General features: G+C 52.7%; 1 protein-coding gene across 1 annotated transcript in view; it reads left to right on the forward strand.

Annotated features, from left to right (window-relative positions):
• The first annotated feature begins 1,054 nt into the window (after positions 1–1,054).
• Nuak1 (NUAK family kinase 1) overlaps positions 1,055–14,199 on the forward strand; it is a 65,269-nt gene continuing 52,124 nt past the window's right edge. Inside the window, exon 1 of the mRNA XM_026396732.2 lies at positions 1,055–2,158. Coding sequence (XP_026252517.1) covers positions 1,901–2,158 — 258 coding nt within the window. The 5' untranslated portion in view covers positions 1,055–1,900. The remainder of the gene's footprint in view (positions 2,159–14,199) is intronic.

Below are 14,199 nucleotides of genomic sequence, written 5' to 3' on the forward strand. Positions count from 1 at the left end.
ATTATGTGGTAGCTCTTAGGGAAGACAGGAAGGGGCAGACGGGTTTAACGTCAAGCATCAGTGGAAATAAAGTTTGGACAGATTGCTAGAATGCAGCAGAGGCACGTGTGTGGAGATATGACTGGGGTGTTTTGGGCCATTACTAGGGCTGCAGGGAGGAGTTTCCGGGGAGGAGGTTCCGGGGAGGGCAGGCTGTTGCCACAGCCCAGGGGAGTCCAGTGTAAGGTGATAAGGGGTAGACAGGAGTGAAGACAGCAGGAATGCGGAGGAAGGGATGAACCTGGGAGCTGAAGAGGAAGCTCCAGGGCGTTCACTGGTGGAAAAGTAAAGAATTGCCAGGCGATTTGCAGAACGCACCGCTCTTGCACCATTTATTTAAAAAAAAAAAAAAATCCCCACGCCTTTTTTCCCCCTTGCCTTCTTCCTGATTTTTCCCTTGCCTCCTCTTTGGAGAACCGGGTCAGCTCCCATGGTTGGAGGGTTCCTGATTGACCCTCACCTGGTGGGGTACGGTTGCTGTCGCCATCACCTGGATGTGGCTCTTCCAGTTAAAGGAAAACTCCCAAGGCTCCTTGGGGGCCAAGATCAAGAGGCCTGCAAGTCGCCTTTTGCGAGGCAAAGGGGATGCTCTGCAGGCCCGGGCCCCTGATCCATCCCAGGTCCCCGATGAGTCCACTGCTGATGGCTGCTTCGCGGCAGGGTGGGCCTCTCCGCGGATCCAGCTTCGTCTCCGTGCCTTGAGCGCCCCATTTCTTCCACACCCCCAACTCTGCGACCCTCCCAAGCGGCTGTGCCCGCCGGAGTCCTGGACGGTGTTGGAGGGCCCCGGGTGCAGCCTCGTAGCCTCCCTTCGTCCCGACTCCGCCTTTCTTTGGGCCGAAGCGACCCTCCTGGGGTTTTCCAGGGCGCGCAGTGGCCCCCGGAGGACGGAGGTGGGGGCCAGCGGGCGGGGGTGCCAGCCCGGGCGGCGGGGGGGGGGCTGACTCACCGCCTGAAACCCAACACCGCCGCGCCCCTCCCCCAGCCCAGCTCCGGCCTGGCGGCCACCGCGACACCAAAAGGAAAATGAAGAGGCGCCCGGGCCCGTGGAGCCCCTGGCCGGACCGCGAGCGGGCGCCGGCGGCCCCCGGCTGGGTGCGCGCTAGCCTCCCGGGTCCCGGGCTCCGCGAGCCGCCGCCGCCCCGGCGCCTACAGGAGCGGAGGCCGAGCGGCCCGAGCCGGAGGCTGCAGTGGCGGCGGCCGGGCCGGAGGGCCCGCGGTAGCTGCAGTGGGTGAGCCCGGGAGCGCCCGGGGAGGGGGCGCCCCGGCTGGGATCCCCCGGTCCCCCCGGCCGGCCGAGGACAAAGACTCCCGGCTGCCGCCGTGGCCTGCGCCGCGCAGCACAAAGGGCGAGTCGCGACAGGCACCCAACCCCCTCCCAGCCCGGGGTGGCCGGGCCGGTGGCGGCGGGGAGGTGGGGAAGCCCGGGCCGCGCCGCCCCTCGCTCCCCTCCCCCGGGGCCGCGGAGCGCGCCGCCCCCGCCCCCGCCCCGTCTGCGCGTCCGCCCTGGGAGGAGTTGGGGGGGCGCGGCGCCCCACATAACACTCCCCCTCCTGCGCTCGGAGCCACCCCTCTCCCCTCCCTCCTGCAAACACCACCGCCTCCCTGCCACCGCCGCCACCTCGCTCGACGCTCCGCAGCTCGCCGCGGCCGGGGGGCGGTGCGCCGACCGTGCGCGCCGGGGGCGCCAGATGTGCAGTCCCTGCCGCCGCCAGTGACCCAGCCGCAGCCTTAGCGGGAGCGGGCCGCCTCGCCAATGCTGCGGGGGCGACCTTGAGCGCACCCCCGGCTTCCCACTGCGGGGACCCCGACACCCCGAGCGTTGTGCCGGGTCCTGCCCTCTGCAGCCCGGCTTTTGGACATGGAAGGGGCCGCTGCGCCCGCGGCTGGGGACGGCCCCGACCTGGGGCTGGGGGCGCCGGGTTCTCCGCCCGAGGCGGCGGCCGGGGCGACTGCAGCTCCGGCTGTGGCTGCGGCCCCGGAGCCCAGGAAACCGCACGGGGTGAAGCGGCATCATCACAAGCACAACTTAAAGCACCGCTATGAGCTTCAGGAGACCCTGGGCAAAGGCACCTACGGCAAAGTCAAGAGGGCCACCGAGAGATTTTCGGGCCGAGTGGTGAGTGGGGATGTTCCCGGAGCGAGGGGGGGGGTGGCTCCTTGCAGCTGCAGACCAAGGGCTTGCAGGGCGGGAATCTGTGGGCGCTGGGGCTCTCCTGCCAAGAGGGGGCTTCTTGAGGGTCCCGCAGACAGACTCTTCATTTTCCTCCCGGGACCCTGTGACTCAGGCGTGTGTCTCTTGAAACACTTGTTACATCCTGTCTGCACATATTTTGGGGTGTTCTCCCCTTTTATCCAAACAGCAAAGTAGTGGCTAGGATATGTGAACAGTTTGCAGTTTTGGGACAGTAGGGTCTGCCCCACCGGACACATCAGATCATGCCCCCGAATGTCTTATTACTCAGAAAGACTTATCCTCCGCAGCCCAGAGCTGGTCCCTCAAGTCTATGTCCTATAGTTGTCTCCCTGTCTCCCGCCCCCCTGCCCCGTTTACCCACAGACTCTGCATCCCTCCACTGATTCCCCATCACCCGATGCTGACCCTGCGAAGGAGGGCAAACTCCTGCCTGTTTTTTAAGAGAGAAGGTTAGGAAGCAGAAGTGAAGGCTGCTACTGCATGCCTGAGGATTGTGACAGTTTGCACCGTGACTTCTGGGAAGACTGAAATGCCCCCGGCATGGTAGCCATTCAGATGCAGCTCTGAGTAGTGCCGGGGCTCCGTTGTGTTTCAGGTCCTGACCTCAGGACTACTAAATTGCTTAAGGTGTCTGGCCAGCTGCCCTGTGACAGCTGAAACCTTGCCAGGGTGCCAGCATGATTTGCACAGCTCCAAGAAGTGCTTTGAGTGCCTTAGTTTTGTTCCTGTCTTGGTTTGTTGTCATTTTTCCTTTCTGCAGAACAGGCCCTTGAAATCCACACGGCTTGTGGCTAGAGAGTTGGGTTCAAAGTGACTGACTGTTGCAGAAAGATTTTGTGTGGTGTGTGGCAGAACATTAACATGGTTCTTTGATTTAAAGCAGATCAGATGTAATTTTAATCGATTTAGGGCCAAAGTCAGAAACTAATTATGAGGCTCCTTATGTGCACTTTTGGGGGTGTTTCAAGGCCCAGGGTCGCTAATAAATCTAACAGATGGTCACAGGGAAAGCAAAATGAGCTATCAACTGAAGTGCCAGTGTTGACATTTTCCTTTTGCATTTGTGTAGGGACAGTTCTGATGGAAAAAAAAAAGGCTACTAATCAGCAAGGTCCAGCCCTTAAATTTTCAAATATCTGGATGCCTGGATAATTCCTTCATTTCTCAGATTTGCTATTTGTGTCAATACAACTTAATCTTATAACTTAAAACAAAGTCTATTATTGATTAATTGGAAATTCAGGATGGTGTCCTTTTTTAAAAAAAAGGTTCCTCTTTAATAAATGAATTGTGGCATGCAAGTTGAAACTTTACTCTGCCCAGGTACCATTTTTGCAGGTTGAAAATCCTAAAGAGGATATGGTTGGGAAGATGTCCTTTGAAGAACGGGCTTTTGGGTTTGTAGAAGAGACTGAGAAATGTGTACTTCATTCATGCTTTTCTTCTGAGGTGATATTCCCCAGGCTGGATGTTGAATAAGCAAAAACTAAGCTTAGTTCTTTGCTTGTGTTGTCTTAATAGCTGTTGAAGAATCGCACTAGGAAGTTGGAAAGCATGATAATGAAAAACAGATGCAGTTCGAGGTGCAGGTTGAGGATGTGAGAATGTGAGGGGTTGGTTGGGAAGGGCGTGTCTGGGATCTGTGAAGAGACCCCAACACCTAAGAGCTAGGGAGTCTGCACTCTTTGAAAGAATGCAACCCTGTCTTATGGCAGACGCCTTCCCGAGCTTCCCTGGCGCTTCCTGTCACGCGTTCTTCTAGCTATCTGATCCACAGACTAAGTAAGAGCAAAAGGATTTGCATCAGTAGGCAGGAGCCTGTCTTTCTCTTTTGGTGGGTGTCTTGCTTTTTGTTTGCAGAAACTGTGAGCATTCCTCCAGGATTTTTGTCTCAAGGCCACTAGGGGGAGCCCTGAGAACGATCGAGGCTCTTTTCTCAGTTGGAAGATGAGCGAGCCCTTACTGCGCAGCCCTAGTTGACTTTTCCATCCTGCTATTAATTTCAGCTAAATCTCTTGTTTTACTCAAAAATTATGTAAAGATTTTGAAGCTGGCAGCAGATCCAGTCCCAGAAACTGGCAGTCCCCAAACTGCTTCATTTATCCATGGGACTGTTTTTTTTTTTCTGGATAGCTGAGCAAGATTCTCTGGTGAACACCTTGCATTTAACAGATGGGAAGACTGAGGTTTGGAGAAGGGAAAACCTTGGACCCAAGTCCTCCCCCCTCCTGAGCACACTCCTCACAGATGGTGCAAGAACTGAAGTGAGAAACAGGAATTGTCAGGTGGAAAATTTTCTGTGCTTGGCTGAACAGAAAATAATACGAAACACACAAACAAACAAAGAACATCAGTTATTAAGTTGTTCTGCTCATTCAGTACCCAGTGATGCAAAATCTGTCAGGAGCAGCAAGAAATTTTGTCCAATGTATGAACATGGAGTTTTCTTCTGGTTCTAGGGATGCATGACATATCACAACTGGCTCTTAAGGTTCAGTCGAAGAGCCTTGAGAGAGTGTGGTCTTAATTCTGCCTATTCCATCTCTGGGCACGATGCTGATGTAATGTCTTTTAAAACCTTTCTCAGAAGGGGCAGTGGTTCTAACCTGTCTTGCCAATGAGTCAGGTGCTGGGGATCGCCAGCATTCCTATTGAGAGCAGGGCCCCTGCTCAGAAAGGAGAGACTTTTTTTTTTTTAACATGAGAATATTGTTGCCTTTTTTTTTTTTGGGGGGGGGGTACCAGGGATTGAACTCAGAGGCACTCAACCACTGAGCTGCATCCCCAGCCCTATTTTGTATTTTACTTAGAGTCAGGGTCTCACTGAGTTGCTTAGAGCCTTGCTTTTGCCGAGGCTGGCTTTGAACTTGCCATCCTCCTGCCTCAGCCTCCTGAGCCACTGGGATTACAGGCGTGCACCACCGCGCCAGGCTAGAATGTAGTTGCTTTGATGGTACATCTGGAAGGGCCTTCTGAATAAAGCACACCAAGACCCGGCATCACTTTCCATGTTCTCTGAAATGCAGTTCTGAAGAGAGTTGCAGAGTCAGAGCTTGGAGTCGACTGGTTCAGCCCTCCCCGTGGTCCAAGCAGCACCCCTTCACGTCCCCAGATGCGGTCTCGCAGCCACATTCACGAGACAAGGACTCAGAGTGGCTTGTGATTATTGAGTCCAACATCAAGGCACTCTTGCAAAGAAGCTAAAAGCCCTGGCTTGCATTCAAGCCTTCACTTGATCCTTTCTAGCTTTGTGACTTTAGGCAAGCTGTGTGTCTTTGAAACCTCAGCTTCCTCATCCATTAAGTGGGCCGCTAATAGTACCAACTTCTTGGACTTATGAGAGTTGAATAAAATAATCTATATAAAGTCTCAAAAGGGGGGAAATTAACCATTTTAGTTCCTCTTTCTAGTAGGGTTCCCCCCACCCTCAAGATTTCAAGGTCATCAGAGAGACAGGATGCTTTGGACAATTAGCCTTATGTCATGGGGAGGGGGAGGGGAGATAATCACCTTCTCAGGGTTTTAAACTAACAGGTTAGATTAATTAGGGAGGTGCACACAAAGGAAGGTGAAACAGCGAGATTTGGATAGGATCTGAATGTGTTCCTGAAGTCTTGAATTTGGGCCTCAACTATTGCACAAGCTTTGATAGAGTTTTGGTCAGGGCTATGGGTGAACCTCGGTGTCATCTTGCGGCATGTGCTTTCTTTGAGCCAAATTTCTTGGACCTTCAGGCTGCACAAAGCACTGCCCCAAACTCCAAACCCAAACCCCTTTGGGGAGAGGTGTCATGGGGTTGCCTCAGTGCCCAAGGTCAAGGTCAACCCCCCCCCCCCGCGCCAGTTTACCTGATGTGTGGCAGTACAAGGTGTGCCTGAGCTGGAGGCATGGTCTCTGGGATGGGAGGGGCAGCGCTGGTCGGCAGAGGGTGTCCTTGTCTACCAGAGTGCTTCCAGCCACCAGAGAACTAGCTTAGGATAATAGGGCATCCTCACCTAGCAAGCCAGGTGAGTTGACCAAAAGTGAGTATTTTAAGCATTGACCCAAAGCTATTCATAGCCTGGTGATAGAAAACTGGAGATCAGAGAAGCAAAGTTGACCTGCTGAGCCATGGGTGTGTGGCCATCATATGCACGGTGGTTGAGGTACCATTTGGCAGCTAAGGACCAAACCCAATTTCAGAGTGTTAGGGACCTTGGCAAATGTGTCATCCAAACTTCTCATCCTCAAGGTGGGAAACACGAGGCACAGAAGTGTTAATCGACTTTTCCAAGGTTGCACAGCTGGTAAGTGACTGAGCTGGGTTGAAGTTAACTTGATTCATGGATTGGAATTTTTCTGTCATTCATTTAATAAATCTTTACTAAAGCAAGACTTTAGGACCTCGCTCCTAAATAATTATAATCTAGTAGCAAAGATAGATGGACCTACAAATAACTGGACGGATTTTTATTCATCCGACAAAGATTTATGTCCGTCTGCCAGGTGCCAATGCCAATCACCTTGTTAAAGGTGGAGACGTAGATACGCATAGGACCCAAGGAGCTTCCTGTCCAGTGGGAGAGAAAGAGTAATGGTCACCAGGCTGGGAATGACTCTTCCGTGAAGGATGCGATCATTCCAGGTGGTTTTCAGGTTGGAGTGTGATGCCTTGAAGCTTAGTTCCCGGGATTGAGTTGACCCTGGGCCTTCCCAGGCTTTAAGCTTCTGTGGTTTCTACCAGCTGATACTTTTAGCTCCGGTGTGTCACGCTGTGCGAAATGCCTTACAGACATTTCCCCTCATTGAGCCCTCGCCCTTGAGGTGTGCACTCCGGTTAGGTCCATTTTACAGATGGGAGATATGACCCATCGGGAGGCTAGTGGATTTGCTGAGTGTCACACAACTGGATGGTGCCCAGCAGGCCTGTATTTTGGGAAAGCCATTGCTGCTAGAGAAATGGAGACCCTCCTTGTGCCGCCCAGCTGGTGACCTCTAAAGTCGGGCAGGAACTTTGCCAGTGATGCCTGAAGAGCGGCCAAGGGCGATTCTTTTCTGGGGTGGGTTTTTGTTGGTGCTCAGGAAGAGGATGTAGAGGATGACAGACGGATGAATAGGGAGGGGATTTCCCCACCAGCTGAGAAGGGGTTGAAGACAACCCTTGGTTTGGGTTTCAGGAGACTGCAATGTGGGGTGCTTTAGGCAGAGGTCAGGTTCATGCATGTGTGTGGGAAAGGGGAGGAGGCCCATGGGTGTGCAGCGCTGGAGGCAGTGGGAGGCCAGTTTGGTGAGGTAGGATGGAGGCAATATGATGATGGTGATGATGGTGATGATGATGATAACAGCTAACACTCCTCAAGAGCTTATGGCCTGGGGGTATATATGAACTAATGGAGTCCTTGTAGCGATTCTGTTTTCATCCCCTTTTTCAGATGAACAACTGAGCTCCAGAGAGGTTAACTAGCTTGCCCAAGATTCCATGCAGCAGCAGAGCCAGGGCTGGGACCCGGGCATGTAAACACAGAGACTTGACCCCTCTGGAGGTGTACTGAGCCGGGTTCTGATCACAGCAGGGCTCCGTGCCCGTTGGTTGGTTTGGGGTGCTGGCTGGGAGCAAAGAGGTTTTCACAATAGTTGAGGTGTGAGAAGATAAGGATCAGGAGCAAATTAGAGGAGAGAGACAGTCTGGCTCTGGCAAGCTGACTGCTAGTTGGACCCCGAGCGTGATTTCATGAATCGGGCCAGGGTGCGCTGCACCCGGGTTCACACTACATTCTTTGTTCCCCAGGTAGCCTCTGACCCTTGGATCCCTTGGGGGCTTCAGGGGTGAACGGGTCCACTCCTTGCCTGCAGACAGAAATGTACCCACTACCCTGAGATGTCTTCATCTACCCGCTAGGAAGCAGCTGGAGGCAGGGGATGGTGAGCAGGGTATCTCCCTTGTTAGTCCAGGTCTAGCTGTCTTGAACTCCTTCTACATTACCACCTCCCATGAATGCCTTGCCCAGTGCCAAGCACAAAGTAGGTCCTCAACAAAGCCTTGTAGGATGGAACTAACGGGAAGAAATTGAGCAAGGAAGGTGGTGGGAGGTGTAGGGCTGCAGGTTATCATCCCTGACCTCTGGGAGGGTTTGTTGGTAAGAAGGCTCAAGGCCAGAAGTGAACGGTGGGCTACGTGGTAAGGTCTGCAGAGACAGGCAGACCCTTCCTGCACCAATTCCTTTTCTGTTACACTTGCTCATGCATTCATTAGGGAGAGATGTATATCCTGGGCTTGTAGGATTTCTGGCCATAGCTTCCTGTCCTCAGTGGCTCCGGAATCAGACAGCAGAAGTCTCATTTGTCTTTCCCACATGAAAGTCCTGGAGCATCTGTAAGTTATGATTTGTGAAGTATCTGCTTTAAAGCAGAATGCATTTATCATCGTCCTGGCCCAGACGACATTGGCGAGTGCAGGAATGAGAAGATCCCAGGCCCCAGAATGGGAGGGGCTGGGCCAGATGACCCACCGCAAGTGGAGTCTGGTTGAATTGATAAAATTCCCTGGAAACGGCCCAAGAGCAGCCAGATGTGGGCTTCATGGCGAGACTCTTCGATAAACTTTTAACTGCATGTTAAAACCAGGGCTGGGCAGCTCCGCTCCTAGGTCTGCCCAGGAGAATGCAAACATGTGTCTGCATAGAAACCCGTGCACCATGTTTAGACCGTCGTTATTCATAAAAGCCCCAAAGGAGGAGCTACTCAAATGCCCATCAACGATGAATGGATACATAAAATGTGGTATGTCCATTTTACTTAGGGAATATTATTTATGACCTATTGCATAATTTGCTTGTGGAATATTTATGGAATGTTATTTAGCAATGAAAAGAAATGAAGTACTTAATACATGCTACAACACAGATGAACCTTGAAAACCTTATGCTAAGTGAAAGAGATCAGTCACAAAAGAACGTATAATACGATTCCATTTCTGTTAAATGTTTAAAATGGGAAAATCCATAGAGACAGAAAATAAGATTAGTGGTTGTCAGGCCTGGGGGTGGACTTGGTAATAAATGGAGATTAGCTGCTAATGGGCATGCCTTTCATTTTGGGGTGATGACAATATTTTAAGAGTGTGGTAATGGTCGCACACTCCTGTGAATAGACTAATAACACCTGAATTCTACAGTTTATCAGGTGACTTGCATGATATATGGATTACACCTCAGTGAAGCTGATAGTTTTTAAAAAGTGGTGGTGAGGGAGGGGGTAAGAGTGAGAGTAGAAGACAGTACCATCAGCCCCCCAGATGCCATCCTGTGGACTACAGAGCTCTCATTTTGTTCGAGAAGCAGTATCTTGCTTGCCCTGGTTGAGAGAGAGAGAGAGAGAGAGAGAGAGAGAGAGAGAGAGAGAGAGCGAGCGAGCCAGGAACAAAGCACCTGAATCAACCCCTCATCCCACCCCTTGACAGCTGGGTGACCTTGGGCCATATTTTACCTCTGTTTTCTCATCCATCTCTTATTGTATGGATTATTGGGAGGATTCAGCGAGGCTGTATGGCTAAGCCTGTTGTCCAGCTTCTGCTACATGGTAGGTACACAACAAAGGCTGTTGGGACCATGGCCAGTCTAAAAGGCACCATTGTCTGAATTAGCAAGAGGGTATATTTGTAAAGTCTCTGTCCTGCTGAAAAAGCAGCCCTCCAGACCAACGGCTGGTTTGTGGCTCTGTGACCGCCCTGTGGGCTGATGCCATTCCTGTGCCCCTCAGCTATATGCCTTGTGCATGGACTCCTTGAACTGGCTGCCCTAATAGTAGCTTTTCTCCACTCTTCTTAGCTACCCTGGTCACTAAGACCGATGGCAGAAGCTATATCATAAGAAAGACATCACACTCGGGGGCCTGGTGCACCTTCTCTTCTAAGCTAGCAGTTAACCAGGGTCCCTAACGAAGGCTTACCAATGTGCTTAGGAGTGTGGACACTTGAGAGGGGATTAAGACAAGTCCCGCCATTAAGATACCTAGAATTTATTTGGGGGCTGTGTGACAAAGACATCATGGATATTTTGAGTGGATGAATGAAGTGCCGAAGGAGAAATCCTGGCTGTAGAATAGACAGATGGTCCACCTTTCTTCGGAGTAACTGCCAACCCTGGGCAAACTGTTTTCTCCGAGATTCTATCTTCCCATTTAGAAAAGGCACCTGCCAGTATCCTACCAATTGGAATCACTTGCAGAAATAGGATTTGGAATCTTCCAGTGCAGAGCCTGGTGCACAGAAGCTATTGAAATGAGAGCTAATAGTATTATTTGAGGGGAAAGTGTGGAGAATCTGATGACCTCGCTGTGGCTCTTGGCTCTCCCTGTCAAAATCCTGCCGTGGGTTTGAATGGGGACTGAGTGTGGATTTGCTCCTGCTTGGGTTTCCAGACCCTTCCTTCCTTATTCCTCTGCCCCAGCTCTGTATCAGTGTCCCTCCAGCACATGGGGAGTGTGGGCTGGACTATTTGGGTGCACCTTTTCTCCCATGCCCCCTCATTAGGAAGGAAGCAGGGTGCTGTCTGGCTCTCAGGTCACTGCAGCCTGGCCTGGTCTGCTGCTAGGTGTAGAGGGGATGCTCAGTGAGAGTGAGTGAATGAACTCCTGCAGGAAGTGTGCATCAGCAGTCCGGAGAAGGAGAGTCCCTGAAGGCGGAAGGCAGCAGGGAAGGCCCGGTGCTCCTTCCTGTTCTCTTTTCCCTGGGTCATGGCTCTGCTCACCGTGCATGCACCCAGGTGCCTCTCAGTCACGCTCTGCGCCAGGCAGGGCTGGAGAGGAGGAGGAGGCCGAGCCCGTCCCCAGCCTGCCTCCACCCTCCGTGGCTGCTCTGCAGCCCCCAGGGCTGGGCTGCTCCCACACTTGCCTGTCTTCCTCTGGAGGTTCCAGCCCTTCCGCCCCCATCTGAGAAGCCCAGCGATCAGCTCCGCGGCATGTGCAACCTCTGGATGTAAAAGGCATCTGCAGGCTTTCCCCAGCCTTTCTCCCCGGGTTGTAAATCAAGTGCTTTAAGAATTGTAAACCCGCTGGAGTGCGGAGTTAATGTAGGTCTGGAAAAAACACCATCACCATTTGCCTTTTAAACTCGAGCAAATAATTCCACTTGGGTTACTTTCGTGAGAAGCATTGAGGTTTCCAGTGGGAAGGTGCCAAGAAGGGGCTGTGGTGGGTTCCGTGTCAGGAGCTGGTGGCGGTGGCCTTCCAGTGGTCTGGGCTCGACTTTCATCTTGGGGCTGAAGGGTAGTTTCCCAGTTACAAAAGGGAGCTGCTCCCTTCTCTGACTTAGCATCTCTCACGAAGCCCGTGCCCTCCTCTGTGTGTCAAGCTTCCCTTACTCAAGTGGCTCAGGGACCACGCAGACATCCGACTGCAGCCAGCTACAATGCATCCCTGATGGATGTTGTCATTGTGCTGTGAATTGGGTCCAGCTCCTGTGTGCTTTGCCCAAACTGCCCAAGGATGGTCATGTCCTACTCTTCCATGAGATCGTGGTGGGGAAGTGGATGGTCTGCTCTGTGAGTGGAAAGGGAGCATGTGGAGCCTGGATTTGAGCCCACTTTGAGCCTCCTGTGTACTCCGGTATAGCCCTGACTCAGTTTCTTTATCTGTGAAATGGGAGTGACTGTGTGGGTCAGTGAGGTGTGTGGTGTTCTAAGGAAAGTGGGTGGCCACCCCCCGTGAGCATTATTCTTGGAAGGAGCCCTCTTGGTCTAGGCAGGACAGGTCTCAGCCATCTCCAGGCCTCTGGCAGCCTGCACATCCGGGTGCCCCTGTGTCCAGTGCTCTTGCTTCACCTGGAAGTCGAGGGCCGGAGACAAAACATGCTCGGAGACATGCCCCCGCCAGCTCACAGGAAGAGAACCCCAGGACTCGAAAAACGGAATGGGTGAAATGCAGACTTCATTTCCTGTTGCTTGGTTTTTGGCAGAAAGACTCCTTGCTGGTGGAAGGGAGCAACTTCAGCGCTCAGAGCTGCTTTCCAGTGTACCCAGGGTCTCTGTCTGTGGTCCCTGTGCTATGGCAGAGGTGAGGGGAGGGTCCCGTCTCCCCTGACCCCTGGTTCAGTCCGGTGACATCCCAGGCTTGCTTAAACACATCCAGGAGGTCATTCTCAACTTGCCCCTGGGAGATGGAAAGGGTGGCACTCCTGACCACCTCCCTTTTCCCTCTGTGAAACAGGCTGGTGAAGTAGCCTTGCCTCCCATGCTGACCCAGGGCTCATGACCCATCATGCTGAGGACCGGGCCTGATGCAGAGCCAGTTCTCAATGAAGTGAGCTGTGGTCACTGGAGGGATCTTTGCTCTGTCCCTAGACACTTAGAGCTCAGGGTGGCTTTGCAGCTGGTCTCGGTCAGGCCGGGGGCTCGTGGCTGCCTGTGCTCTGGCTTACGTTCAGATCTCCTGGCAGGAACCATTATCCTCCCTGTGGTTTTAGCAGTGATTCTGGGGGGATTCTTCATGCAGGCAGGGCTTGGCTCCTTGATCCTGGTCACAGGTAACACAGGAGGTGAGTCTCCAGGGATGAGGGAGAGACGAAGGAGGGGCCCCCTTAGTGTCCCTGGCCGTCTCTCTTATAGGGAAGACTCGGCTAGTTCGTTTATTTCCACTCCTTGACTGAGCACTCTGTATTTACTGGGGCCTCTGCTAAGTGCTTTGCCTGCAGCATTACACAGGCTCTTAGAATGATCCTAAAAGGGAACTGGGCCCAGGGCCACAACGTTTGCAACTCGGGATGGTGGAACCCAACCAAGGAGTAGAAATATCTCTGTCCTTTTTTCCTGTGACAAGTGTTCTTTCTGGCTCTTCCAGGTAGCAGGTTAAACAACATTTATTCAGATATTTATAGAGCTCCTCCCAGGTGCCTGGTACTGTGTTGGGCATGGGGGAGGCAGCTGAGAATAAGAAACAGCCCCTGCCCCAAAGGAGTTCACCCAACTCTTGATTCCAAAATGTGCATCTAACCCTCACTGTTTCTCGACCCTCAGTCTTTGTGGTCCTCACTAACTCTCCTTGCCGGTCCATTTAAGGAGACTGATCCCCACCCTCCCACCCCTCCTTTTTTTCCTTTTTGAATCTCTCGGAACTTCATCACTTGGTGTCAAACATCCGTCATGCAGCCTTGGCTTCCTCAGTGTCCGTTAAAAGAGATGCCAGCAAACTTTGAAATGGTCCCTGAGGTCTTTGAGGCAACGTGATTACTTGTGTGCTTCTTGGTAGCTTGGAAAGTGAACTCTGGCCTCCGGTAGCAGGGGTGGTGGGTGGGAGGAGACTCAGCGTTTCTCTGGTGAGCTCAGAGCCCTCAGAGTGGTGGTGCACTCTGGGGACTGCCATGGCACACTCCGGGAAAGCCGCAGCTTGCGTCCTGGTTAGTGGATCTCTGTTTCCCAGGCAGAGAGGCAGGCGGAGTGCTGGGGAGGAAGAGATGCTGCAGGCTCTGGGAGCAGGAATCCTAGAGCAGAGAGGAATTAAGGGGACTCTCACTTACTACACAGCATCCACCTTGGATGTGTAGGAAGGAGCAGGGGGCTTTCCCTTAACAATCCTAATAGCAGGGGACATTTATTGAGTGCCCAGTGTGTGCCAGGCACTGCACAGATGACCTGTGTGTGTGGCTGGGGATGGACCCCAGGCCTTGAGCTTTCGAGGCAAGCACTGTACCACTGAGCCACAGCTCCAGCCCTTCACTCTTTCGTATGCTGTCTCGCCTTTGAACCTGCGTGATTACTGTGGACATTTTGCAGATGAGGAAGCAGAGGTTTTGAGGGAGCCAGTAGCTTGTCTGAAGTTACAGAGCCAGGATTTAGGGCCAGGCTGTGCCTGACTTGGGAGTTCAGGATCATAACCCTGGCTCCAAGGCCTCTCGGAATGGTAGGCATCTGACGAACCCAGAGTTAAAGTTCAGAGAAGTGGTCTCTGTGCTTCTGAAAATAGCAGTTTGAGAACTTAGTCTCAAGATCCCA

Source organism: Urocitellus parryii, chromosome 5, assembly GCF_045843805.1.
Source record: "Urocitellus parryii isolate mUroPar1 chromosome 5, mUroPar1.hap1, whole genome shotgun sequence".
Taxonomy (NCBI): domain Eukaryota; kingdom Metazoa; phylum Chordata; class Mammalia; order Rodentia; family Sciuridae; genus Urocitellus; species Urocitellus parryii.